The sequence below is a fragment of the Mauremys mutica genome, unplaced genomic scaffold (assembly GCF_020497125.1).
Source record: "Mauremys mutica isolate MM-2020 ecotype Southern unplaced genomic scaffold, ASM2049712v1 Super-Scaffold_328, whole genome shotgun sequence".
Lineage (NCBI taxonomy): Eukaryota > Metazoa > Chordata > Testudines > Geoemydidae > Mauremys > Mauremys mutica.
The window spans coordinates 306,594-332,706 of NW_025423357.1; the positions used below are offsets into that span (position 1 = coordinate 306,594).

A 26,113-nucleotide genomic window follows, 5' to 3' on the forward strand; every position below is an offset into this window, starting at 1 on the left:
GGGGGCCGGGGGGGCGCTAGGACCCGGGGGGGGATTGGCGGACTCGGGGGGGGCCGCGGGGGGCGCTAGGACCCGGGGGGGCGGGGAGGGATTGGCGGACCGGGAGGGGGGCGCTAGGACCCGGGAGGGAGGCCGGGGGGGGCGCTAGGACCCGGGGGGGGGCGGGGAGGGATTGGCGGACCGGGAGGGGGGCCGGGGGCGGCGGTGGGACCCGGGGGGGGATTGGCGGACTCGGGGGGGCGGGGGGCGCTAGGACCCGGGGGGCGGGGAGGGATTGGCGGGACCGGGAGGGGGGCGCTAGGACCCGGGAGGGAGGCCGGGGGGGGCGCTAGGACCCGGGGGGGGGCGGGGAGGGATTGGCGGACCGGGAGGGGGGCCGGGGGGGGCGCTAGGACCCGGGGGGGGATTGGCGGACTCGGGGGGGGCCGCGGGGGGCGCTAGGACCCGGGGGGGCGGGGAGGGATTGGCGGACCGGGAGGGGGGCGCTAGGACCCGGGAGGGGGGCCGGGGGGGGGGCGCTAGGACCCGGGGGGGCTGCCGGGGGGGCTTGGCGGACCCCGGGGGCGGCGCTAGGACCCGGGGGCGGCGCTGGGGCCGGGCGGGTCCCGCTCTCGGGGGGATCCCGGGCCGGGCGCTGCAGCCGGGGCCGGGCGCGGAGGGGGCGGAGCCAGAGAGGCGGGCGGGGGGGGGCAGGGCGCGTAGCCGAGCGCCGAGCGCATCGATCGGAGAGCGCGTGGGGGACACGGCCCCGCCCCCAGGGGGCACGGCCCGGAGGATGACGGACAGAGCCAGTGACCAATCCCGGCGCTTGAATGAGGCGGGACTTCCTGGATTCGATTCCCACATATGACGGATTGAGCCGCTGCCCAACCCCGGCCCCGGAAGGCCCTGAGGAGGCGGGACTTCCGGGTATGCCGGGACCGCGCCCAGGGAATGATGGACAGGGAAGGAGGCTCCTGGGAGCTTCTCAGGGGGGCGGGACTTCCTAGTTTGCGGGCCTGAGGCCCAGCAGGATAGACAGGCCCGGGGGCCAATCCCCAGCCCCGGCACGCCCTACGGGGGGCGGGACTTCCTGGTTTGCCTGGGCTGCTTGAGGTACTTCCTGCTGTAACCATTGGGGAGCCCAGCCCCCAGCTCCCCCCAACTGGGTGGGGGAGGGGCAGGGCCATGGGGGGGGTCTCTGCATTCCCAGCCTCCTCCCACTTTATGCCCCCCCTCCCCCGTCCCCTTCCCCCAGCCCCCCCGGAGCCCCTCCCCCGTCCCCTTCCCCCAGCCCCCCCGGAGCCCCGTCCCCTCGCTGCCCCCCCGCTTGAGGGGTCGGGTGGCGAGTTACAATCTCCAGGCCGGTTTCCTGCTTTAATTATTTTATAAAAAGGAAACAAACCAAACGAAAGGGGGAACCGTTGAGCCGGGAATTTAACGACCCGGGGGGGGGGGTGGCGAAGAGAGGTACCAAGTATCCCCCCCCCCCCCCCGCCCATCCGCTGCCCAGTTACAGGCCTGTGAGAACAGACCAATACATATCGTCCGGGTGGAGCCCGGCGACATCGGGGCTGGAGCAAGGGGGGGGCCTCCCCCCAGCTGGACGTGGGCAGGGTTTGCCCATTGTCCCAGCCCCGGCTGTCCATACCAGGAGCCAGGATATTGGAGGAGGGGGGCTTTGTGCCCCATTGAACCCCCGTCTATCTGTTCCGGGGGGCTGTGCCCCATATCTCCCCGTGTCTGTGCCGGGGGGCTTGATCGTGGGGTCCCCACGAGGGTGTGTACCGCATCCCCCCCGTCCGTCTGGCCCAGGGGGTCCGTACCATGGGGAGAGGTGGCCCCCGGCTACCTGCCCCGCCCTCCACCTGCGCCCTCCGAGCCGTTGGCCCCGAACTGTCGGGCGTCCAGCCTGTCCTTGTACTGCAGCTCGGGGGTGACCATGCGGGTGCAGAGCTGCTGTTCGGCGGGCCCCAGCCCCGGCCGCAGCGCGTAGCCCAGGATCTGCGCCTGGCCGAACTGGAAGGGGCGGATCCGCTCGTCGGGGATGCCGGCCGCCTCCACGGGGCCCCCGCCCTGCAGGCAGCGCTCGGCCAGCGCCCGGCGCCGCTCCCGCAGCCGGGCCACCTCGGCCTGCAGCCGGGCCGGCCCGAAGGCCTCCACGCGGCGCCAGAAGCTGCGGTTGAAGTGGGCGTAGAGCTGCCAGTCCAGGCCGTTCCAGGCCCGCAGCCGGGCGGCCTGGGCGGGGTCCAGGGGCCGCACGGCCCGGGGGTTGCGCCCGTTGTGCCGGAAGGCGTCCACGTCCTCCTCCGCCCAGCACAGCGCCTCCCGCAGCAGCACCAGCGACTCGTCGAAGTGCTCCGTCAGCAGCACCAGCGGGAAGCTCCGCTCCAGCTGGGCCAGCGCCGCCCGCACGGCCTCGGGGCCCGGCGCGGCCGGCGGCGCCAGCCCGAAGTCGAACCACAGCAGGTTGCGGGCGTAGTGGTTGCCCCGCTCGGCCGGGTCGTAGAAGCGCTCGGGCGCCGCCAGGAACTGGGTCAGCGAGCCCGCCCGGCGGAAAGCCGGCGCCACCCCCCGGTAGTAGGAGAAGGCGGATTCGGCCAGCGACCCCGGGTCCCGCACGATGGAGAAGTAGAAGCTGTCGGGGGGCATCACTTTCTGCACCTGGGGGAGACGAGCAGGGGGGGAGAGTGGGATGGCGGGACGGGAACCCCCAAATCCTTCCTCCTGGAGCCCCCCCATGTTCCCCCCCAGGCTCTCCCTTCACAACTCCCGCCAGAGTCCTCCATGCTGCCCTCTCCCAGCCCCCCTCCCCGTGCTCCCCCCAAATACAAACCCCCTGGTCCCCCCAAGCTCCCTCCCCCATTCTCCCCCACAATGCACAACCCCAGCCCCCGAGTCCCCTCCCCTGTGCTCCCCCCAAATGCACACTCCCTGAGTCCCCTCCTTCCACACTCCCAGCCCCCCTGAGTCCCCTCCCCTGTGCTCCCCCCAAATGCACGCTCCGAGTCCCCTCCTTCCACACTCCCAGCCCCCCGAGTCCCCTCCCGTGATCTCCCCAAATGAATGCTGAGTCCCCTCCTCCCACTCTCGCAGCACCCCTCAGTCCCCTCCCCTGTGCTCCCCCCAATGCATGGCCCCAGCCCATTCCCTCGGCCCCCTTGAACCCCTCCCTGGGCTGCCCCCCCCCGTCTCACCTCGGGCAGCTGGAAGCGCATGTGGTGGCAGAGGATGTCGAAGCTGGGCCCCCCCGGCCGGTAGCCCTTCACCCGCCGGGCCTGGAAGGGGTAGGGGTACCCGAACTGGTAGCGGGGGGGCAGGGCGAAACGCAGGCCCCGCGTCTCCCCGAACCGGTGCAGCAGGTTCACGATGGTGCTGCTGCCCGTCTTGTGCGTCTTCAGGAAGACGATGTGGCGCCGGGGCTGGCAGGGCCGGGGGGACAACGGGTGGGAGGGGGCCCTCTCCTCAGCCCCACCCCCGGGGAGCAACCGGAGGTGGGGCAGCCAGTCCGGGGAGCCCCTGGAACAAAGGGCGGAGGTGAGAGATGGATGGAGACCCCCCTGACCCCAGCCATGGGGGATTCTTCCCCCATAGGGCTCCCAGCCCCGACCGTGGGGGATCCCTCCCCGTGCAGGGCTCCAACCCCCGACCATGGGGGATCCCTCCCCTCGCAGGGCTCCCAGCCCCCGACCCCCGACCATGGGGGATCCCTCCCCGTGCAGGGCTCCGACCCCCGACCATGGGGGATCCCTCCCCTCGCAGGGCTCCCGACCTCCGTCCAGACTTTGGGGGCACAGAGGCCTCGCTGTAGACCCCAGGGATCCCCCAACCTGGAGAGGGGTGTCCCCACATGACCCCAGGGCGCAAAGAGCTTGACAGCTCACTATGGCCCAACCTGACCCCTGCGCTGCCTCTGGAGCCAGTCCCCTTAATCCCCCTGGGCTGGCAGGAGATCAGACCTTTCGGCACCCGCCTCGCGTTGTTGGCTCGTGCTCGGTCTGCGACCCACCCAAACCCCCAGCTCTGTGTCAGCGGCGCGGCCGCCTCGAGCCGGGAGCCCCCACCCCGTTCGTGGGGGCGTGTGTGATTTTTCCTTGGCTCTCGTCTGTGCTGAGTGTCGCCAGGTGGATTTCGGACCCCTCCTCCAGTCCGTTTCCCTCGCTGGCTTCTGGACGGTCCTGCAGGCCTGCCTCAAAGGCCAGACTGAAAAGTGGTGAGCTCGCAAGGCTGCGGCTTCCCCCGCATCCCCCAGGCCGGTCGCCCCGTCAGTGACAGAAATGACACCGGGGTGACACACCAACGCTGGCTGCTCCTCGTCACCCCGTCCCCGTCCAGGGGCTCCCCGCTGGCTTCTCATTCCCTGCATCCTCCGTGTTCCCCTTTGTAAGGACCGGTGCCACGTTTCCCCTTCTCCAGCCCGCGGGGCCTCCCCCGTCCTCCCGGGAGTTCTCCGAGATCATCGCTAATGGGTCTCTCATGACTCCAGCTAGTTCCCGCAGGAGCCACGGCTGAATTCGAGCCCTGCCGACTCGGGTACGTCCAACGGGTCTACGGGGTCTTTAGGATCTTCCTTCCCCTGTTCGGCCGGCGTTCCCGCCCTCGCTGCACCCTGCAGCCTGCCGGAGGGGGGAGTTCTGGAGAGATCGGCCCCGACTGCCACAGCTGGCAGAGAGAGGTCTAGGGACGCGCAGAGCATGGGGCTGCATCCCGGACCATCTCGGCTAGTAGCCATTGGTGGACCTAGCCTCCAGGAACGTCTTGTTTGAACCTGGTTATGCTTTTGGCCTTCACAGCATCCCCCGGCAAGGAGTTCCACAGGTTAGTTGTGCGACAAAGTGCTTCTTGTTGGCATAAAACTTGCAGCCTGTTAATTTCATCAGGTGACCTCTGGTTCTTGTGCTGTGTGAAGGGGTAAATAACACTTCCCTCTTCGCTTTCTCTGCACCATTCCTGGTTTTCTAGACCTCGATCGTATCCCCCCCGAGGCGTCGCTTTTCCAAGCTGAACAGCCCCTGTCTATTTGGTCTCTCCTCATACGGGAGCCATCAGACGCTACCGGTGTGGAGCTCTGCTCTGGTCAGTGTTGGTATCAGTTGGCTGCGCGCGTGTTCCCTCCGCGTGCTGCCCCGGCTCTGCAGACCTCGAGGGAACCCCAATGACCACAGGCTCCGATAAGGGACGAAGGCACCTGGCCAGCTTTACTGCCAAACAAAACACAGTCTCCAGCTCCCCGGATTAGATATCCAAGGTGCTGCTAGTACATCTCTCCCCCCTGGCAATGGACCCGGCTCAGTCAGTGGCGGGAGTTTCCACCGTCCCCTAGGCCGGACAAAGACACCGCCCCAGGGGTGCGTTCTCCTACACAGGGACAAACAAGCTGCACATCACTGCCGACGTTTTGAGGTGCAGCCCCTCCACGCAGCACGGCGCCGCCTCTCACCTTGTACGTGTTGGTTTGAACAAAACAACCCCCTTTGGCCCCTGGCTTTAGGACGGGTCAGCCTGTTCCTCGTTATCTGCGTGGAATGTGCCAGTACTCGAGCGTCCTGGTACCACGTTTCTAGCTCTGGTGTCCCAGACGCTGTAGGTATGTTTACGCAACAGCAGCCCTGGCCTCGCCAGCGTCTGGGAGCAGGGCCTCCCTTTGCTTTATGCTGCCAGGAGCCCGGGCCTCGGAGAGCGAGGTTTCGATCTCGGGGCCTCCTCTTACCACACCCTGTGCTGCCTCTCTCTGAACCCGGGCCAGCCCCACACGCTCCCTTTACAGCGGGGTAGAAATTGTTCCGTTTACCCCGTCGTCCCTGCGTAAAACCTTCTGCGAAGTGGGGGTCCAGGGCAGGGCTCGAGCAGGGGTTTTCGGGGGTTGGGGGGACTTTGAACCAATGTTCAGACAGCACCCTGGGCCGTGTCTCTGTTTCACGCTGGGCACCGTTCCCAGGCGGTTTCCTCCCCACGCGCAGGCCGGCTGTCAATCGATGCCGTGTGTTCCCAGCTCTCCTTCCCCGCTACCACTTCCCCCGTCTTCCTCCTGCTCCGGACGCCTTGAAAGCCCCCGTTCCTGGCCCATCTGATTTCCTCCCGCCCTGCCTGTGCTGCTCGTTCCTTTCCCTGCGCGGCCATTCGCCCGGGTTCCCGCTTTGGGGGGGGGTCCCTTGGCATTAGCAAAGCGCTCCCAGGGAGCCACACTGGCCCCGTCCTAGTCTCCCCACCCTCCCGTGCGCCTGAAATTGCACGTTCTCCTTTTCCCCTAGGGGCAGCGTGAGGAGCGCCGCGCTCTCCCCTCGGCCCGGGAAGGACGGCAGTGGGCAGGGGGATTCGCAGAGTTCAAGGACCGGCCGGCAGGCTCACCGGCTCCTGGAAACCTGGCAGGAAGGTAACGGGCCTGTACCTTCCGCCCGTTACGGAAGGTACAGGCCCCCGTGGTTCCCCCGCGTGGCCAGCAGGGGGCACCCCATTGCAGCTGCACCCTGGGGACTCACCTCCCTTGGAAAGGGACCCCCAGCAGCTGGAGGGTGAAGCCGATGGTCATGCACACGGCCAGGGCGGCCCCGAGGACCTGGAGCCGGCAGCACCGGGGGAGCAGCTTCATCCTCCTGCCGGGACCAAGAGGGGTCAATGGGACCCACCCTCACTCTAACCCTGCTCCCCTCCCAGAGCCAGGGAGAGAACCCAGGAGTCCTGGCTCCCAGCCCCCCTGCTCCGACCCACCAGCCCCCACTGCCCTCCCAGAGCCGGGGAGAGAACCCAAGAGTCCTGGCTCCCAGCCCCCACCCTGCTCCAACCCACCAGCCCCCACTGCCCTCCCAGCGCCGGGGAGAGAACCCAGGAGTCCTGGCTCCCAGCCCCCCTGCTCTAACCCACCAGCGCCCACTGCCCTCCCAGAGCCGGGGAGAGAACCCAGGAGTCCTGTGCTGCTAGTACCAGCTCTGCTGAGCATCTCTCTCCCTCATGCCATCCTGACCTGCCCCCTTTCCTCCCCCACACCCCATGTGCTGCCGCCTGCCCAGGGGAGAGCCCCCACCCCGCTCCCCGCAGCTCAGCGCCCCCTAGCACCGCACAGGGGCATCGGGGCCAGCGCTGAGTGAGGGGGCAGCCGTGGGACCTGCTCCCTGCATTGCCCTGGGTTGTCCCCAAGAGATGCTGCTTCCCAAGCAGGATGGGAACCTTCCCAGATGGGGCGGGCGGGCGGGCAGACAGCCGGCTCGGTCTCCTTCCTTCCCCCCCGCCACTCCCCCGCCTGTCTTCATGGATTTCCTCTGCGCCCCGGCTCTGCCGGTGCCCCTCACTCCCGCCCCGCAGCCCCCCCCGCCCAGCCCTACGGTGCCCCTCACTCCCGCCCCGCAGCCCCCCCCGCCCAGCCCTGCCCCCCCAGCTCTGCCCCGCAGCCCCCATAGTCTCAGGCAGGGCCCCCCTTGCTCCTCCCAGGCCCGGCAGGAAGGAAGCCAGGCCCTCCCGCCCCGGGACAGACCCAGGTGCGTACTGGGCCATGGGGGCCAGTGTGGCTTCCTCCTGCGGCTCATTGGGGCCAGAGCGGGGGCTCCAGGGGGCTGGGTTGGGGTTCGGGGCCCTGAGCACTGGCTCTGTCCCAGGCTGGCGGAGGGGGTCCCCCTGTCGCGCGACCCCTAATGCCGCGCCAAGCTGCCAGTGAGCCGATTAGCTGGGCCCTGCCCCCCAGCAGATGGGAGCGGGGGGGGGGGGGGGCAAGGATGCGCCGGGGCTGGCGCTGCCTTCCTGCTCCAGGGGGCGCTGTCTGCTGGCACAGGGGCTGGCCCCAGTGCGGGGAGTGGTGGGGGGCGCTGGGGGCGCGGTGCTGTGGGGAGAGGAGGAGGCGCTGGGGGGTGCTGTGCTATGGGGAGGGAAGGGGAGGCGCTGGGGGGCTGCACTATGGGGAGGGAAGGGGAGGCGGTGGGGGGTGCGCTATGGGGCGGGAACGGGAGGCGCTGGGGGGCTGCGCTATGGGGAGGGAAGGGGAGGCGCTGGGGGGCTGCGCTGTGGGGAGGGAAGGGCAGGCGCTGGGGGGCTGCGCTGTGGGGAGGGAAGGGGAGGCGCTGGGGGGCTGCGCTGTGGGGAGGGGAGGCGCTGAGGGGCTGCGCTGTGGGGAGGGGAGGCACTGGGGGGCTGAGCTATGGGGAAGGGGAGGTGCTGGGGGCTGCGCTGTGGGGAGGGGAGGCGCTGGGGGGCTGTGCTATGGGGAAGGGGAGGTGCTGGGGGCTGCGCTGTGGGGAGGGGAGGCGCTGTGGGGCTGTGCTATGGGGAAGGGGAGGTGCTGGGGGCTGCGCTGTGGGGAGGGGAGGCGCTGGGGGGCTGTGCTGTGGGGAAGGGGAGGTGCTGGGGGCTGCGCTCTGGGCAGGGGGGCCGCTGGGGAGCTGCGTTATGGGGAGGGAAGGGGAGGCGCTGGGGGGCTGCACTATGGGCAGGGGGGCGCTGGGGGGCTGCGCTATGGGGAAGGGAGGGGAAGGGGGGCTGTGCTGTGGGGAGGGGAGGCGCTGGGGGGCTGCGCTATGGGGAGGCGCTGGGGGGCTGCGCAATGGGGAAGGGAAGGCATGGGAACGGCGGCAGAGCTGTGGGGAGGGGAGGCGCTGGGGGGCGGAGCTATGGGGAAGGGGAGGCGCTGAGGGGCTGCGCTGTGGGGAGGGGAGGCGCTGGGGGGCTGAGCTATGGGGAAGGGGAGGTGCTGGGGGCTGTGCTGTGGGGAGGGGAGGCGCTGTGGGGCTGTGCTATGGGGAAGGGGAGGTGCTGGGGGCTGCGCTGTGGGGAGGGGAGGCGCTGGGGGGCTGTGCTGTGGGGAAGGGGAGGTGCTGGGGGCTGCGCTCTGGGCAGGGGGGCCGCTGGGGAGCTGCGAGATGGGGAGGGAAGGGGAGGCGCTGGGGGGCTGCACTATGGGCAGGGGGGCGCTGGGGGGCTGCGCTATGGGGAAGGGAGGGGAAGGGGGGCTGTGCTGTGGGGAGGGGAGGCGCTGGGGGGCTGCGCTATGGGGAGGCGCTGGGGGGCTGCGCTATGGGGAAGGGAAGGGAGGGGAAGGGGGGCTGTGCTGTGGGGAGGGGAGGCGCTGGGGGGCGGCGCTATGGGGAGGGGAGGAGGAGGAGGCGGCGCTATGGGGAGGCGCTGGGGGGAGGGGGACGGAGCGTTTGGCGCCCTGGCAGTTGTGGGGCGAGGTTGGGGGTGAGCGGTCGGGATTCAGTGGGGCGGGGCCGAGGCTGCCTGCGGCTGCCGTGGGGCTCCGGCCAGCTGGCTCCGGCCCCGGATCTCGGCCCCTCCCTGCCCCATCTGGATCCCATTAGGGAACCGCAGCCCCCCACCCGCCTCCGCCCCACAGGCAGACAGGCGGGCCCCACGGCCGGAACACCCACCCCCCCGGGCCGGGAGCGGTGTGGGGAGATGTGGGGGGCTGGGCAGCATGTGGGGCTGAGTGTGAGCAGACGTGGGCAGCCTAGGGAGGTGGGGCTGGGAAATAGCGTGGGGCGATGGGGGGCAGCGTGGGGCTGGGAGCTGCTTCTCCATCCCTCTCAGCCGTGTCCCGCCCCCCAGATCTTTGTGCCGGTGACTCATGGCTCGGGGGGGCTCACACCCGGCCGGGGGGGGGCATGGGCCCCTCCCTGCCCCACGGGGGAGCCCCCCGAGTCCCCCCCCCCCACTCTGATCGCAGCTGCCCCGGGCTGGGAGCGGGGAGCGCCCGGACGAGAGACGCTCAATGGGGCTCAACCCCCCCATGGGGCTCACCCCCCCCCCCACCAAAACCCCCTCCAGCCCCCCCAGGTACTCACCCTGCTGCGGGGGCGGGGGGGGGGGAACCGGCGGAGTTTTCTTCAGTCCCGCTCCCAGCAGCCGGGACCCCCCATTCCTGGGGGGGGGAACTGTTTCGAGACCCCCCCCGGCCTGTCCCCGAGCCCCCAAAGCCCCCCCCGGCCTGTCCCCGAGCCCCCAAAGCCCCCCCCCCGGCCTGTCCCCGGCCCCCCCCCAGGTCTGCCTCACTCCCTGCAAACTTCTCTAACTTCTCCTCCGCTCCCTTTGTCTCGCCCCCCCCATGTCTCCACCCCCACCCCCCCCCCCCCCCTCCGCGGGGCCCTTCCCAGGATCCTCCACAAGAAACGTCCCATTCGCGGGGGGGGGGGGAGTCTCTGACATTCCCCCCCCCCAAAAAAAACCCCCACCTCCCCCAGTCCCAACCCGAAACCCAGGCTTGGGAGGTGAGAATCCACCCGCCCCATCTGTCTGCCCCCCAACCCCCCTGCTCCCCCCCCGGCTGTCCCCCCCCCCCGCTTTCTGGGCTCAAACCCCATAGCCGCCGGCAGCTGGGGGCGGAGGGTCCGCCCCAACCCCCCTCCCCCCGAGGGAACAAGAAGTGACCCCCAGGTCCTGCCCCCTGCATCCCCCCAGTCCTGCAGACAGACACAGGCCCCGACACGCAAATACACAGAGACACGCAACACGGGCCGGGCCGGCACACGCCTCCGGGCGCAGGCTGGCAGCCGGATCACGGAGCCCCCCCCCCCCCCCACGGCAGAGATGCCGCCCGGGGTCATCGCCTGGCCCCTGGCCCAGACACACACATGCCACACGGACACACACACAACACACGAACACACCACGCCACACGCACCCCACACGGGACATCCACACAACACGGGCCGGCCCGGCACACGCCTCCGGGCGCAGGCTGGCAGCCGGATCACGGAGCCCCCCCCCCGGCAGAGATGCTGCCCGGGGAGCGGGGTCATCGCCTGTCCCCTGTCCCAGACACAGACACAACACACGGACACACACATGGCACACAGACACAGTGCACCACACGCACACACAGGGAAGCCCACTGACAGAGACCCCGTTGGAAGGGGCTTCAGGCCACCCACCGTGCGCAGCGGAGACCCGGCGACAGACCCCGGTCTGGGGATCAGGCTGTGAGTTAGTTCATCCCAGAGGTGGGTGCATCTCAGCGCCGGGCGAGGGTTCCCCGGGTAACCGGCCGCCCCGCCCCAGAGGTGGGCGCATCTCAGCGCCGGGCGAGGGGTCCCTGGGTAACCGGCCGCCCCGCCCCAGAGGTGGCTGCATCTCAGCGCCGGGCGAGGGGTCCCTGGGTAACCGGCCGCCCCGCCCCAGAGGTGGCTGCATCTCAGCACCGGGCCAGGGCCATGTGCGTGACACAATTCTCCTGTGGGTCCATGGCTCCGTCCTGTTTCCTGGCCAGCTGCAGGTTTGGGAAGTTCAAAGAGGCCTGGCTCCATTCCCAGCACAGTGCGCTGACGCCAGAGACGCGTCTCCCTCCGGGGCGGGGTGCGGGGGCCGTTCGTACGGGGACTCCGCGCCCAGCACCGAGACGCGGCCGGCTCTGGGGCGGGGTGCGGGGGCCGTTCGTACGGGGCCCCTCGCCCGGCGCCGAGACGCGGCCGGCTCTGGGGCGGGGCGCGGGGGCCGTTCGTACGGGGCCCCTCGCCCGGCGCCGAGACGCGGCCGGCTCTGGGGCGGGGCGCGGGGGCCGTTCGTACGGGGACCCCTTGCCCGGCACCGAGACGCGGCCGGCTCTGGGGCGGGGCGCGGGGGCCGTTCGTACGGGGCCCCTCGCCCGGCACCGAGACGCGGCCGGCTCTGGGGCGGGGCGCGGGGGCCGTTCGTACGGGGCCCCTCGCCCGGCGCCGAGACGCGGCCGGCTCTGGGGCGGGGCGCGGGGGCCGTTCGTACGGGGCCCCTCGCCCGGCGCCGAGACGCGGCCGGCTCTGGGGCGGGGCGCGGGGGCCGTTCGTACGGGGCCCCTCGCCCGGCGCCGAGACGCGGCCGGCTCTGGGGCGGGGCGCGGGGGCCGTTCGTACGGGGCCCCTCGCCCGGCACCGAGACGTGGCCGGCTCTGGGGCGGGGCGCGGGGGCCGTTCGTACGGGGCCCCTCGCCCGGCGCCGAGACGCGGCCGGCTCTGGGGCGGGGCGCGGGGGCCGTTCGCACGGGGCCCCTCGCCCGGTGCTGGGTCCTTCAGCCCTTTCTGACCCGAACTGCGCCCGGAGAGCCGGAGCCGGAGCCGGAGCCGCCAGCACCCGGACAAGGGCCCTTTGTTCTCTGTCCTGCTGCAGGGATTCGGTGACACCAGGCCCCGGCGAGGGGGGCTCTGGCTTTTCTCTGGGCGCCGCCCCCACTTGGGGGGGGGGTCAGAGGTGGGGGGGCAGGTACCAGCCCCGTCCCGGGTTCGGATTCCCCAACCCCCTGGTGCTACATGGGTGTGGGTGGGAAAGGGGGTGACCCACCACGCAGGGGGCAGCGTGGGCAGTGGTGAGGAGAGTGCCCCTCGCTGAGCCCCCCCCTGCTCCCTGCCCCACAGCGCCGCCCTGGGGCCAGCCCTGCCTGCTGGGGGAGAGCACCCCCCCCCTGCTCCCTGCCCCACAGTGCCCCCTACCGCCGCCCTGAGGCCAGCCCTGCCTGCTGGGGGAGAGCGCCCCCTGCTGAGCCCCCGCCCCGCTCCCTGCCCCACAGCGCCCCCTAGTGCTGCCCTGGGGCCAGCCCTGCCTGCCGGGGGAGAGCGCCCCCTGCCGAGCCCCCCGCCCTGCTCCCTGCCCCACAGCGCCCCCTAGCACCGCCCTGGGGCCAGCCCTGCCTGACAGGGGAGAGCGTCCCCTGCTGAGCCCCCCACCCCGCTCCCTGCCCCACAGCGCCCCCTAGCGCCGCCCTGGGGCCAGCCCTGCCTGCCTGGGGAGAGCACCCCCTGCCGAGCCCCCACCCTGCTCCCTGCCCCACAGCGCCCCCTAGCGCCGCCCTGGGGCCAGCCCTGCCTGCCAGGGGAGAGCGCCCCCTGCTGAGCCCCCCGCCCCGCTCCCTGCCCCACAGCGCCCCCTAGCGCCGCCCTGGGGCCAGCCCTGCCTGCTGGGGGAGAGCGCCCCCTGCCGAGACCCCGCCCCGCTCCCTGCCCCACAGCGCCCCCTAGCGCCGCCCTGGGGCCAGCCCTGCCTGCCGGGGGAGAGCGCCCCCTGCCGAGCCCCCACCCTGCTCCCTGCCCCACAGCGCCCCCTAGTGCTGCCCTGGGGCCAGCCCTGCCTGCCGGGGGAGAGCATCCCCTGCTGCCCCCGCCCTCTGCCCCGCTGTCTACCCCCCAGCACCCCCAGCACAGCGCTAACCCATCCTATTTCCACCCCACACATCTATCTATCCCCAGACACCCCACCCACCCCCTCCATCTATCTATGTGACTGGCTGGGAGTGTATGGGAACAGCTATACAGAGAGGGAGGGATGGAGGGATAAAGGGGGGTATTGAAGGATGGGGGTATGGGGGTATGGGGTGTGTGTGGAGGGATAGGGGGGATGGGGGGCTAGAGAGGGGGATGGAGGGATAGAGGAGGGGGTATGCAGGGATGGGGGGGTGTGGAGGGATAGAGGGGGGATGGGGGCTAGAGAGGGGGATGGGGGGCTAGTGGGGGGATGGAGGGATACAGGGGGTGTGCAGGGATGGGGTGTGTGTGGAGGGATAGGGGGTGTGCAGGGATGGGGGGTGTGCAGGAATAGGGTGTGTGTGTGTGGAGGAATAGGGGGGCTAGAGAGGGGGATGGGGGGCTAGTGGGGGGATGGAGGGATACAGGGGGTGTGCAGGGATGGGGTGTGTGTGGAGGGATGGGGGGTGTGCAGGAATAGGGTGTGTGTGTGTGGAGGGATAGGGGGGATGGGGGGCTAGAGAAGGGGATGGAGGGATAGAGGAGGGGGGTATGCAGGGATGGGGGGTATGCAGGGATGGGGTGTGTGTGTGTGGAGGGATGGGGGGGCTGGGGGCTAGAGAGGGGGATGGGGGGCTAGAGGGGGGATGGAGGGATACAGGGGGTATGCAGGGATGGGGGTGTGTGTGTGTGGAGGGATAGGGGGGATGGGGGGACAGAGGGGGGATGGAGGGATAGAGGAGGGGGGTATGCAGGGATGGGGGGTATGCAGGGATGGGGTGTGTGTGTGTGGAGGGATAGGGGGGATGCGGGGGCAAGAGAGGGGGAGGGGGGGATAGAGGGGGGGATGGAGGGATACAGGGGGTGTGCAGGGATGGGGGGTGTGCAGGAATAGGGTGTGTGTGTGTGGAGGGATAGGGGGGATGGGGGGCTAGAGGGGGGATGGAGGGATAGAGGAGGGGGGTATGCAGGGATGGGGGGTATGCAGGGATGGGGTGTGTGTGTGTGGAGGGATAGGGGGGATGGGGGGCTAGTGGGGGGGATGGAGGGATACAGGGGGTGTGCAGGGATGGGGGGTGTGCAGGGATGGGTGTGTGTGGGGGGGCGATGGGGGGCTAGAGAGACGGGGGTGTGGGGCTGGACAGGAAGAAGCAGAGAAAGGGGAGGGGGATTGATGGGAAGAGACCCCGCCCTGGTCTCCCTCCGCCCCCCGACCCCCCTCCCATCAGTGACAGACCCTGCAGCCTGTACCAGCTGTGCCCCCCCCCCTGCCGTGGCCAGCTCCTGGGTCCTAATGCCCCAATGTGCAGCTGGGCTAACGGGGGCTGGGGGTCAGGAGTGAGGGGCACCGGCAGAGCTGGGGGGGCAGAGCTGGGGGGGGCTGTGGGTCAGGAGTGAGGGGCACCGGCAGAGCTGGGGGGGCAGAGCTAGGGGGGGCTGTGGGTCAGGAGTGAGGGGCACCGGCAGAGCTGGGGGGGGGCTGTGGGTCAGGAGTGAGGGGCACCGGCAGGGCTGGGGGGCTGCGGGTCGGGAGTGAGGGGCACCGGCAGGGCTGGGGGGGCAGAGCAGGGGGGGCTGTGGGTCAGGAGTGAGGGGCACCGGCAGGGCTGGGGGGGCAGAGCTGGGGGGGGCTGTGGGTCAGGAGTGAGGGGCACCGGCAGGGCTGGGGGGCTGCGGGTCGGGAGTGAGGGGCACCCCAGAAGCGGGGGCAGGGCTGGGGTAGCCGGGGGCGGGGCTCCAGGGGCCCCGCCCCCCGTCACCCGGCGGGCGCTAGGACCCAGCCCTGGCTCCATTGTCTCCCGGCGGGGTGGGCGGCGCTAGGGCCCGGCGGACGCCCCGGCCGCTCGCGTTCCCATTGTCTCGGCGGCTGCCTGCGCCGGGTGCGGGTTCGGGTCCGGGCTCGGCGCGGGACGTGGCGGCTCCGTTTTTCTCCGGGCCGGGCCGCCTCGCCGCCGCCGCGCACCGCCCTCCCCGGGCCGGGCCGCTCTTCCCCCACCCGCGGGGCCCTTCACCTCGCGCCATGGGGCCGCCGCCGCCGCGCCGGGCCGCGCCACTGCTGCTGCTGCTGCTGCTCGGGGCGGCCGGGCCGGGGGCGGCCGCGGGGGCGCGGGGCTGCGCCGAGGCGCGACGGGCGCTGGGCGCGCGGGGGTTGGGGCCGGGCGCGGTGCCCCCCGCGCTCATCTCGGGGACGGGGCCCTGCAGCCCGAGCACCCCCGGGGCCCCCCTGCACCCCCCGGAACTCGCTGCGGCCCCCGGTGCCCTATTGCACCCCCGGTGCCCCCCTGCACCCACTGCAACCCCCTGCGGCCCCCTGTGCCCTAATGCACCCCTGGAGCCCCCCTGCACCCAATGCAACCCCCTGCGGCCCCCTGTGCCCTAATGCACCCCTGGAGCCCCCCTGCACCCAATGCAACCCCCTGCGGCCCCCTGTGCCCAAATGCACCCCTGGAGCCCCCCTGCACCCAATGCAACCCCCTGCGGCCCCCTGTGCCCTAATGCACTCCCGGAGCCCCCCTGCACCCAATGCAACCCCCTGCGGCCCCCTGTGCCCAAATGCACTCCCAAGAGCCTCCTGCACCCCCCAGAACCTCCCTGCACCCAATGCACCCCCTGCAGCCCCCCTACACTCAGTGCACTCTCCTGTGCCCAAATGCACCCCCCCAGAGCCCCCCTGCAGCCCCCTGTGCCCTAATGCACCCCCAGAGCCCCCCTGCACCCAATGCACCCCCTGCAGCCCCCCTGCACTCAGTGCACTCTTCTGTGCCCAAATGCACCCCTGGAGCCCCCCTGCACCCAATGCACCCCCTGCAGCCCCCTGTGCCCTAATGCACCCCCAAAAGCCTCCTGCACCCCCGGAGCCCCCCTGCACCCAATGCACCCCCTGCAGCCCCCCTGCACTCGGTGCATTCTCCTGTGCCCCAATGCACCCCCGGAGCCCCAATGCACCCCCTGCAGCCCCCTGTGCCCTAATGCACCCCCAAGAGCCTCCTGCACCCCTGGAGCCCCCCTGCACCCACTGCACCCACTGCAGCCCCCCTGCATCCAGTGCACCCCCTGTGGCCCCTCTGCACCCAATGCACCCCCTGTGGCCCCAATGCACCCCCCTGCAGCCTCCTGCAACCAATGCATCCCCAATGTACCCCCCCTGCACCCAAGGCACCCCCTGGAGTGCCCGTGCAACCCCCAGAGCCCCGTGCAGCCAATACACCCCCCTGTGCTCCCTGGAGCCTCCTGCAACCAGCACAGCCAATGGACCCCCTTGGGGCCCCGTCTGCAGTCAGCACCCTCTGGGGTGTCCCCCCAGCAGCCTCCCCAGGTCCCCGGCTGTGCCTTCCTCATTGCATCCCCCACCCTGCAGCCAATGCACCTCCTGGAGTCCCCCTGTACCTCTTCCCTGCAACATCCCCATTTCAACCTCTGTGCATGGGACCCCCCCTATAGTGCCCCTGGGGTCCCCCTGCACCTTCCTCATTGCACCCTGCAGCCAATGCACCCCTGGGGTCCCTCCATCCCCCTAGTACCTACCCCCTGCACCATCCCTGTTGCAACCCCTGCCCTGCAGCCAGTTCATCCCATGTGCCCCCCCGGGGTCCCCCTGCATCTTCCCTAACACACTCCACATGGGACCTGCTCCCTACCTCACCCCTTCTCTGCTCCCCCTGTGCCCCCAGGCTCATGTCGGGTAAGGGGGGGGCACCCGCTATCCTGCCCCAATTTCCCCTCCAGCCAGGGACTGAACATCCTCTGCTGGAGGGGCAGCGCCCCCTGTAGGGCACGTCCGTGGGGGGGACAGGTCTCCAGCCCCCATATGAGCTAAATCCCCCCCCAGCTGCCCCCTGCACCCCCAGGCATCTGACACTGGTTCCCCCTCCCCCCCGATCCTCAGCCCCCCCAAGGCCTGCTCCCTGGGTGCCGGGACCAGATGGTGTGGGGGGGGGGACCCTGCGGACGGCTGTGGCTGTCTGGGCATGGTGGGGGGAGATGGACTGTGTGTACTGCCCCTCCCCCCCTTCTGTGGGGGTGGGGGCAGTGAGGGCCCCATGGCCAGGCACTGACTGGTGGCGTCTTTCTCTGTCCCCCCCCCCCCCCCCGCCCCCGCCCCAGGTGAGCACCTGCGGATCTGCCCCCAGGACTACACCTGCTGCTCCAGCGAGATGGAGGAGCAGCTCAGCCTGCAGAGCAACCGGGACTTCCGAGCCCTGGTGGAGGACGGGGCCAGCTTCCTCTCCAGCACCCTGGCCTCGCGCCACCGCCGCTTCGAGGGTGAGAACCCAGGCGTCCCGGCTCCCAGCCCCCCGCTCTACCCACTGTTCCCCACTCCCCTCCCAGAGCCGGGGAGAGAACCCAGGCGTCCTGGCTCCCAGCCCCCCGCTCTACCCACTGTTCCCCACTCCCCTCCCAGAGCCGGGGAGAGAACCCAGGAGTCCTGGCTCCCAGCCCCCCCTGCTCTAACCCACTGTTCCCCACTCCCCTCCCCGAGCCGGGGAGAGAACCCAGGCATCCCGGCTCCCAGCCCCCCCGCTCTACCCACTGTTCCCCACTCCCCTCCCAGAGCCGGGGAGAGAACCCAGGCGTCCTGGCTCCCAGCCCCCCTGCTCTAATCACCAGTCCCCACTCCCCTCCCAGAGCCAGGGGGAGAACCAGGAGTCCTGGCTCCCAGCCCCCCTGCTCTAACCCACCAGCCCCCACTCCCCTCCCAGAGCCGGGGAGAGAACCCAGGAGTCCTGGCTCCCAGCTCCCCTGCTCTAACCCACCAGCCCCCACTCCCCTCCCAGAGCTGGGGTGAGAACCCAGGAGTCCTGGCTCCCAGCCCCCCTGCTCTACCCACCAGCCCCCACTCCCCTCCCAGAGCCGGGGAGAGAACCCAGGAGTCCTGGCTCCCAGCCCCCCCTGCTCTAACCCACCAGCCTCCACTCCCCTCCCAGAGCTGGGGAGAGAACCCAGGAGTCCTGGCTCCCAGCCCCCCCTGCTCTAACCCACCAGCCCCCACTCCCCTCCCGGAGCCGGGGAGAGAACCCAGGAGTCCTGGCTCCCAGCCCCCCTGCTCTAACCCACCAGCCCCCACTCCCCTCCCAGAGCCGGGGAGAGAACCCAGGAGTCCTGGCTCCCAGCCCCCCCGCTCTAACCCACCAGCCTCCACTCCCCTCCCAGAGCCGGGGAGAGAACCCAGGAGTCCTGGCTCCCAGCCCCCCCTGCTCTAACCCACCAGTCCCCACTCCCGTCCCAGAGCCGGGGAGAGAACCCAGGCGTCCTGGCTCCCAGCCCCCCCTGCTCTAACCCACCAGCCCCCACTCCGCTCCCAGAGCCGGGGAGAGAACCCAGGAGTCCTGGCTCCCAGCCCCCCTGCTCTAACCCACCAGCCCCCACTCCCCTCCCAGAGCCGGGGAGAGAACCCAGGAGTCCTGGCTCCCAGCCCCCCTGCTCTAACCCACCAGCCCCCACCCCCCTCCCAGAGCCGGGGAGAGAACCCAGGCGTCCTGGCTCCCAGCCCCCCCTGCTCTAACCCACCAGCCCCCACTCCCCTCCCAGAGCTGGGGGGAGAACCCAGGAGTCCTGGCTCCCAGCCCCACCCTGCTCTGACCTACCGGCCCCCACTCCCCTCCCGGAGCCGGGGGGCTGGGTCCTAGCTCCCAGCCCCCCCTGCCCTCCCACAGCTGGGGAGAGAACCCAGGAGTCCTGGCTCCCAGCCCCCCTGCTCTAACCCACCAGTCCCCACTCCCCTCCCAGAGCCGGAGGGAGAACCCAGGAGTCCTGGCTCCCAGCCCCCCCCGCTCTAACCCCCCAGCTCCCACCGCGATGGGGACAGGGAGCGGGAGGCGTGTCTGGGGGGCAGGGGCTGAGGGTCCCCTCAATCTGCCGTGGCATCTCATGGGGGTTTCCCCCCCGGTGCAGAGTTTTTCCGGGAGCTGCTGGCGGCGGCCGAGCGGGGGCTGCAGGCCATGTTCACGCAGACCTACGGCCGCCTGTACGCCCAGAACGCCCGGCTCTTCCAGGGGCTCTTCGGCGAGCTGCGGCGCCACCAGCAGGGCGCCCGGCTCAGCCTGGACGAGGCGCTGGGCGAGTTCTGGGCCCGCCTGCTGGAGCGGATGCTGCCCCTGCTCAACCCGCAGTACCAGTTCCCCCCCGAGTACCTGGAGTGCGTGGCGCGCCAGGGGGAGGCGCTGCGGCCCTTCGGCGACGTGCCCCGCAAGCTGCGCCTGCAGGTGAGACCCGGCTGGGCCCAGCGCTGCCCCCTGCGGCGTGTGGGGCTGAGCCGGGGGAGACCCTGGCGTCCTCTCTCCCCTCCCCATGCCAGGGCTGGGGGCTCTGGGCCGGGGGCTCTGGGGAGTAGCCTGGGCCGGGGGCTCTGGGCTGGGGGCTCTGGGGGTTGGCCAGGGCCGGGGGCTCTGGGCGGGGGGCTCTGGGGGGTGGCCTGGGCCGGGGGCTCTGGGGCGGGGGCTCTGGGGGGTGGCCTGGGCCGGGGGCTCTGGGCGGGGGGCTCTGGGGGGTGGCCAGGGCCGGGGGCTCTGGGCCGGGGGCTCTGCGGGGTGGCCTGGGCTGGGGGCTCTGGGCTGGGGGCTCTGGGGGTTGGCCAGGGCCGGGGGCTCTGGGCCGGGGGCTCTGGGGGGTGGCCTGGGCCGGGGGCTCTGGGCTGGGGGCTCTGGGGGTTGGCCAGGGCCGGGGGCTCTGGGCTGGGGGCTCTGGGCTGGGGGCTCTGGGCTGGGGGCTCTGGGGGGTGGCCAGGGCCAGGGGCTCTGGGCTGGGGGCTCTGGGGGGTGGCCAGGGCCGGGGGCTCTGGGCCGGGGGCTCTGCGGGGTGGCCTGGGCTGGGAGCTCTGGGCCGGGGGCTCTGGGGGGTGGCCAGGGTCGCTGGGGGCTTGTGGGTCTGGGGTGTGGCCAGGGGTCTCTGGGCTGGGGGGGGGCTCGGGGTGTCCCCTCACCTCTCCCATCCCCCCAGGTGACACGGGCGTTCGTGGCCGCTCGGGTCTTCGTGCAGGGACTGGCCACTGGGCGTGATGTGGTCGCTAAGGCCTCCAAGGTGAGTGTGGGGAGGCGGGGGGGGGAGCAAAGGGGCTAGGGGGGCGGGGGGCAGGGGGCGGGGAGGGCAGAGGGGTAGGGATGCAGGGGGTACGCTGGGGATGGCATGGAGGGGCAGGGGGGACGCTGGAGGAGGCATCTCTGTGCTCCTCTGGCTGCCCTTTGGAGTCGACCCAGAGCTGGGGACCCCCCTAGATTTTCCTCTCCCACCCCACAGAGCCTGAGGGGCAGCTTGGGGCTCCCCCATCGACACTACTGGGGTCCCCAGCAGGGACTGCCAGTGGAGGGGGGGTCCCCTCTCTGCCCCCCATGTCCCCCCAGGGCAGTGTATGGAGGGGGGGTCCCCTCTCTGCCCCCCATGTCCCCCCAGGGCAGTGTATGGAGGGGGGGTCCCCTCTCTGCCCCCCGTGTCCCCCCAGGGCAGTGTATGGCGGGGGTGGGTCCCCTCTCTGCCCCCCATGGCCCCCCAGGGCAGTGTATGGAGGGGGTGGGTCCCCTCTCTGCCCCCCGTGTCCCCCCAGGGCAGTGTATGGAGGGGGTGGGTCCCCTCTCTGCCCCCCATGGCCCCCCAGGGCAGTGTATTGGGGGGTGGGTCCCCTCTCTGCCCCCCGTGTCCCCCCAGGGCAGTGTATGGAGGGGGTGGGTCCCCTCTCTGACCCCCGTGTCCCCCCAGCTGCCCCCCAGTGGGGAGTGCCTGCGGGCCGCCATGCGCATGTCCTCCTGCCCCCTGTGCCGTGGGACTCCGGCCCTCAAGCCCTGCAACGCCTTCTGCCTCAACGTCATGAAGGGCTGCCTGGCCCGCCCGGCCGAGCTGGACCCCGAGTGGAACCGCTTCCTCGGTGAGACCCCGGGGCGCTGCGGGGAGCTGGGCGGGGCATGGGGCGAGCGGGGGAGGGTGCTGGGGGGGAGTCTCCTCGGGGACTCTACCCGCCTGGGCTTTGCCTCCACTACGGGCTTGTGTGGGCCTGCCATGGGGCTGGCACTGGCTGGGGGCTGTGAGCCCCACGGGGGATCTCTGGGGGGGCTCCCCATGGTGTAACCAGCCCCCCCGCCCCCCCAGATGCTCTGATCCAGGTGGCTGAGCGGCTGGAGGGGTCCTTCAACGTGGAGCTGGCGGCCGACTCTATCGGGGTGAAGATCTCGGAGGGGATCATGTACCTGCAGGAGAACGGGGTGCAGACCTCAGCCAAGGTCGGGGGCTCGTGCTGCCGGGGGGAGCTCGCGGCGGGGGGGGTGGGGGCACCGCTGGGGGGAAGCTCGCAATGCTGGGGGTGGGGGGACTACTGGGGGGAGAGCTCGCGGTGGCGGGGGCACTGCTGGGGGGAAGCTCGCAACGCTAAGGGGCGGGGGCACTGCTGGGGGGAAGCTTGTGGCGGGGGGGCAGGGACACTGCTGGGGGGAAGCTCACGGCACCGGGGGCAGGGGTCTGGCTGGCTCTGAGCTGGCCCCTCCCCCCCATCTCTCCCCCTGCCCCCCGCCAGGTGTTTCAGGGCTGCGGGACCCCCCGCCCGGCGCCCGCCCGATCCCGCCGCGCCGCCCGGGATGAGACCAAGCGTCGCTTCCGCACCTACCCGCCCGAGGAGAAACCCACCACGGCCGCGGGGACCAACCTGGACCGACTGGTACGGACCCCCCGCGGCGCCCTCTGCCCCACTGAGCCAGCCGCCCGGGAGGGGTGCCCCCCACACACAGCAAGTCTGAGCGGACCGGGTCAAGCAGCGCTTTCAAGCTGCCCCCCTTATGTGTCTCAGATTCAGCACATCCCTATCCCCCCTCTCACATCACGACTGCACCGGCAGTAACCCCTGACTTGGTGAGCAAACCCCACAGGATGTGGGGCACGGCAGGGCTCTTTCGCTTAGGTACCAGGAGCGTTGCTGCAGAGTGATACCAGTGGTGACGGAGCTTAACCCAGCGTAACGGACATTACGAAAGGCTAATCCCTCAGGCAGAAAGGAAAAGGGAGGGAGAAACGGGGGGATCTCCCCCACTCCATGAGGCCTGAGCTGGTCGGGGTCCCCAGGTGCTGGTGGGAGCTCAGGGTCCTGAGGGCAGGAGACCAGCAGAGCCCCCAGCCCGATCAGTCGGGAGAAGGTGAAGCCCCGGTGGAACGGCTGCAGAGTTTGGGGCCTGGCTTGGGCACGGGTAGGGGGTTTGTAGAGAACCGACCGTGGTTCAAGGCAGAACGCTCGATTCGTTTAGGGGTGAGCTGATGGCTCCAGGGTTTTCTTTCGGCTGGACGAGAGGAGCTGATCCCTCTTGGCTGTGGGTGGTGGGTTCTTCCAGGGAGCTCACAATGCAACTAGGCAGCTTCAGTACTTTGGGATTGAGCCGAGGGTTCGTCCCTGGAATCGGTCCGATACCTGACGAGGGTTCGTCCCTGGAATCGGTCCGATACCTGCCGATTCGGATCGGTCCGATACCTGCCGAAGGTTCGTCGCCGGAATCGGTCCGATACCTGCCGATTAGAATCAGTTCGATACCTGCCGAGGGTTCGTCACTAGAATTGGTCTGATACCTGCCGAGGGTTCATCACTAGAATCGGTCTGATACCTGCCGATTCGAATCGGTCCGATACCTGCCGAGGGTTCGTCGCCAGAATCGGTCCGATGCCTGCCGATTAGAATCGGTCCGATACCTGCCGAGGGTTCGTCACTGGAATCGGTCCGATACCTGCCGATTAGAATCGGTCCGATACTTGCCGAGGGTTCGTCACTGGAATCGGTCTATACCTGCCGATTAGAATCGGTCCGATACCTGCCGAGGGTTCGTCACTAGAATTGGTCCGATACCTGCCGAGGGTTCGTCACTAGAATTGGTCTGATACCTGCCGATTAGAATCGGTCCGATACCTGCCGAGGGTTCGTCACTAGAATTGGTCTGATACCTTCCGAGGGTTCATCACTAGAATCGGTCTGATACCTGCCGATTAGAATCGGTCCGATACCTGCCGAGGGTTCGTCACTAGAATCGGTCCGATACCTGCCGAGGGTTCGTCACTAGAATTGGTCTGATACCTGCCGATTAGAATCGGTCCGATACCTGCCGAGGGTTCGTCGCCAGAATCGGTCCGATGCCTGCCGGGCTGGGTGGGGCAGCCGAAGGTCCATTAGCATCTGGAGCGGGGATTCCCAGGATGCCGTGCGCTCCGGGTCTCTCTTCTCCATTCATTCGGATGCTAATCCCTGGCCCATCCTTCATGCAGATGAGCCTGGGGCATCGTCTCTGCTCCCATTCTCTATGCAAATGGGGATGGCTTAATCTTGTCACCCTTGTCAGGAGGGGTCGAGGTGTGTCGCCCACCACCCTTCACTGAAGCCTTCTCTCTGGTCGGCCTTGGGTCAAGCAGAGACCTGCGTGGGGGTGTCCCTCGTGCGCCCCGGTTCCCCCAAAACACAGAGCTGACTGGTATTGGGGGCTTTGGGGCTGGGGCTGTGGCCAGGCCTGCTGAAAGGCAAGGGACAGTCTCCGTCCTCTGGGGGGTTCCCGTCATCTCTGGGGGGTCCTCCTTTGAGATGGGGTCACCGGCACTCTCCCCAAGAGCAGACTTCACCCTTTCACATCCACGCGGAGGGAAACTGAGGGATGCACAGGCTTCGTAGGCATATTACAGACCCCCCCCCATCGCACCCACCGCCCCACCCCCCCTCCCTGGCCTGTGGGTGCTGATCCCCCCCCCCACCATTGCCCCCTCCCCCCAGGTGACGGACGTGAAGGAAAAGCTGCGGCTGATGCGGGGGTTCTGGGTCACCCTGCCCCACACGCTCTGCAGCGACGGGAAGGTGGCGGCTGACGTGACGGACGAGGACAAGTGCTGGAACGGGCAGGCCCGGGGCAGGTGAGGGGGTGCCGGGGAAGGCTCGGCTGGGCAAAATGAGGGGGACTGGGGGAGCTTCCCCCACAGCCAGCGCTCCTGCCCCATGGTGCCCCCTTCTCGGAGAGGCCGGGGCTTGGGGTGCCGGAGAGGCTGGGCTCCCCCGCAGCTGGTGCCCCTGCCCCCTCCCCGGCTGGGAGTGGCGCTGTCTCTGACCCCCTCTCCCCAGGTACCTCCCGGACGTGACGGGGGACGGGCTGGTGAATCAGATCAATAACCCGGAGGTGGAGGTGGACATCGGGCGGCCCGACCTGCTCACCCGCCAGCACATCCTCCAGCTGCGGGTGGCCACCAGCCGCCTGCAGGGGGCCTACGGGGGCCGGGACCTCGACTTCCAGGACACCTGTGAGTTTGGGGGGTGGCTGGGGGCCCCGCTGGGGGGGACTGCTGGGGCCTTCCCTGGAGGGGCTCTGCTCCTGGCCCCCCTCTCGCAGGGGTGATGGGGGTGGGACCCGGGCGGCGAGTGCCTCGTCACCTGTTCTCCTGGGGTCCAGGGCTGGGGGGGTTGATCCCCATGTGTCCCCCACAAACACCCACTCCAGGCCCTTGCAGCCCCCTCGTGAGGCGTGGCTGGAGGGGGCCCCCCGTGTCGCTAACGCCTTCCCCCCCCCCCCTTTGCTCTGGTTGCAGACGAGGACGGCAGTGGCTCGGGAGGGGGCGAGCGGTACAGCGAGGACTGGCCGGCTGGAGGGGGTGGCGGCAGCAGCCATTCGGGGTCCCGCCCCCCCGACTCCCGTTCGTCCCGCAAGGACCGGCCGGGCAAGGGCTCCAGGCAGAATCACCGCGTGGGGGGAAGCAGCAGCCGTGCCGCCTCCTGGGGGGGCCCTGCCCTCCCCCTCCTGCTGCTCCCCGCCCTGGCGCTGCCCCTGCTGGGGTGGTAACTCCCAGGTGCCACGAATGTAGGGGGATCCCTCTCTTGGGGTGCAGGGGGAGACTGGCATCTTCCAGGGGCTCCCCCACCAGCCTGGGGATCAGGGGTGTGTGTTGGGGGGTGGAGAGCGAGCTGGGAAGTAGCATTAGGGGGGCAGGGATGGAGGGGAGGGTTTGGGGGGGCTAGGAGGTGAGGTTTATCTAGCCCCCCCCGGGGGAATTGCCAAGGGGAGGGGGGGGGCTATGTTAGTTAGGCCCCAGGCCGAGCATGGACGAATGTACCGGGGGTGGGGGGCCCCACACAGAGCTTTTATTTTTTTACGTTGTTTTTTTTACAGGGTGTATTTATTTGGGGGGCTCTTTTTTAATGAGGCAACGGCCAGGTTAATTTTTTATAGGGTGGGCGGTGGGGGCAGGACTGATTTATTTCCTACTCTCTTTCCAGAGCACACATCCCCCCCCCCCCCCGGCTTGCCCTGCCCCCGGGGTCCCAGCTCGGAGCAGCCCCAGCGGGTCTCGGTCTCGCTCGCCGCCCTGGTATCCACCCTGCAGCAGGGCCAGGAGTGGGGCGGGAGCGCCCCTGTGTGTGGAGGGGGGGGGACGGGGCCTGAGTAGGGGGGCGGCGTTCCCCGGCCTGGGCGGGGGGCGACTTTCCTGGGCCTGGCACAAGGGGTTTTGTAGCACAATGTACAGTAGATGCCGATCTGGCTTTTTAAGGGAACGAACCTTTTTTTAACGAGTTTGGACAACTGTCTCCGTGTTGGGTTTTGTCTCTTTTGTTTTTTATATATCACATAATAAAACATTTAATTTATTGACTCTCATTCTGGTAGCATCTTAGCGTGTGGTGGGGAGCAGGGGGCTGTTCCCAGGGGGACCCACCGCTGGGATGTGGCCCCTTTAGGGTGGGGGGCGGAGGCGGGGGGGGCCCTTGCCCAGTGCTGGGATGCAGCCACCTCTGGGGTGGGGGAGGTTCCTGTGAGATTGGCGGGGGGGTGGGGGGGAAAGCAGTCAGGGAAGGGGTGGGGCTTCTCGCCCAGGAGGGGCGGGGTCTAGGCTACAAGGGGGAGGAGCCAGGGGTAGGGGTGGGGCTTATCTGACAGAACTTGAGGGGCGGGGTCCAGGCTGTAAGAGGGAGGAGTCAGGGGAAGGGGTGGGGCTTATCAGAGAACCCGGGGAGGGGTGGGGTCTAAGCTGCAAGGGGGAGGAGCTTGGGGCGGGGGTGGGGCTTATCTGAGAGAAACCTGGGA

At 70.1% G+C, this 26,113-nt stretch overlaps 2 protein-coding genes across 5 annotated transcripts; one reads left to right on the plus strand and one right to left on the minus strand.

The window, feature by feature from the left end:
* Positions 1-785: 785 nt before the first annotated feature.
* GPC2 (glypican 2) lies at positions 786-25,676 on the plus strand. Of its 3 annotated transcripts, none has more exons than XM_045001540.1 (11): positions 786-909; positions 6,231-6,386; positions 17,208-17,366; positions 18,996-19,306; positions 20,040-20,120; positions 20,793-20,958; positions 21,180-21,310; positions 21,601-21,741; positions 23,821-23,957; positions 24,163-24,338; positions 24,624-25,676. In XM_045001540.1, the coding sequence occupies exons 3-11, from the start codon at positions 17,258-17,260 to the stop codon at positions 24,872-24,874; spliced, it is 1,503 nt and encodes a 500-aa protein (XP_044857475.1). In that variant the 5' UTR covers positions 786-909; positions 6,231-6,386; positions 17,208-17,257; the 3' UTR covers positions 24,875-25,676. The 3 variants fall into 3 exon arrangements, with proteins under 3 accessions (XP_044857475.1, XP_044857474.1, XP_044857476.1); XM_045001539.1 differs by lacking the exon at positions 786-909 and adding an exon at positions 935-1,095; XM_045001541.1 differs by lacking the exons at positions 786-909; positions 6,231-6,386 and adding an exon at positions 10,552-10,898.
* GAL3ST4 (galactose-3-O-sulfotransferase 4) lies at positions 1,469-11,156 on the minus strand. 2 transcript variants are annotated; one of them, XM_045001547.1, is made up of 4 exons: positions 10,830-11,156; positions 6,459-6,572; positions 3,177-3,498; positions 1,469-2,643 (listed from the first exon to the last, which is right to left on the minus strand). In XM_045001547.1, exons 2-4 carry the CDS (start codon positions 6,566-6,568, stop codon positions 1,828-1,830), a joined length of 1,248 nt encoding a protein of 415 aa, XP_044857482.1. In that variant the 5' UTR covers positions 6,569-6,572; positions 10,830-11,156; the 3' UTR covers positions 1,469-1,827. The 2 variants fall into 2 exon arrangements, with proteins under 2 accessions (XP_044857482.1, XP_044857481.1); XM_045001546.1 differs by lacking the exon at positions 10,830-11,156 and adding an exon at positions 9,744-9,876.
* Positions 25,677-26,113: the final 437 nt, after the last annotated feature.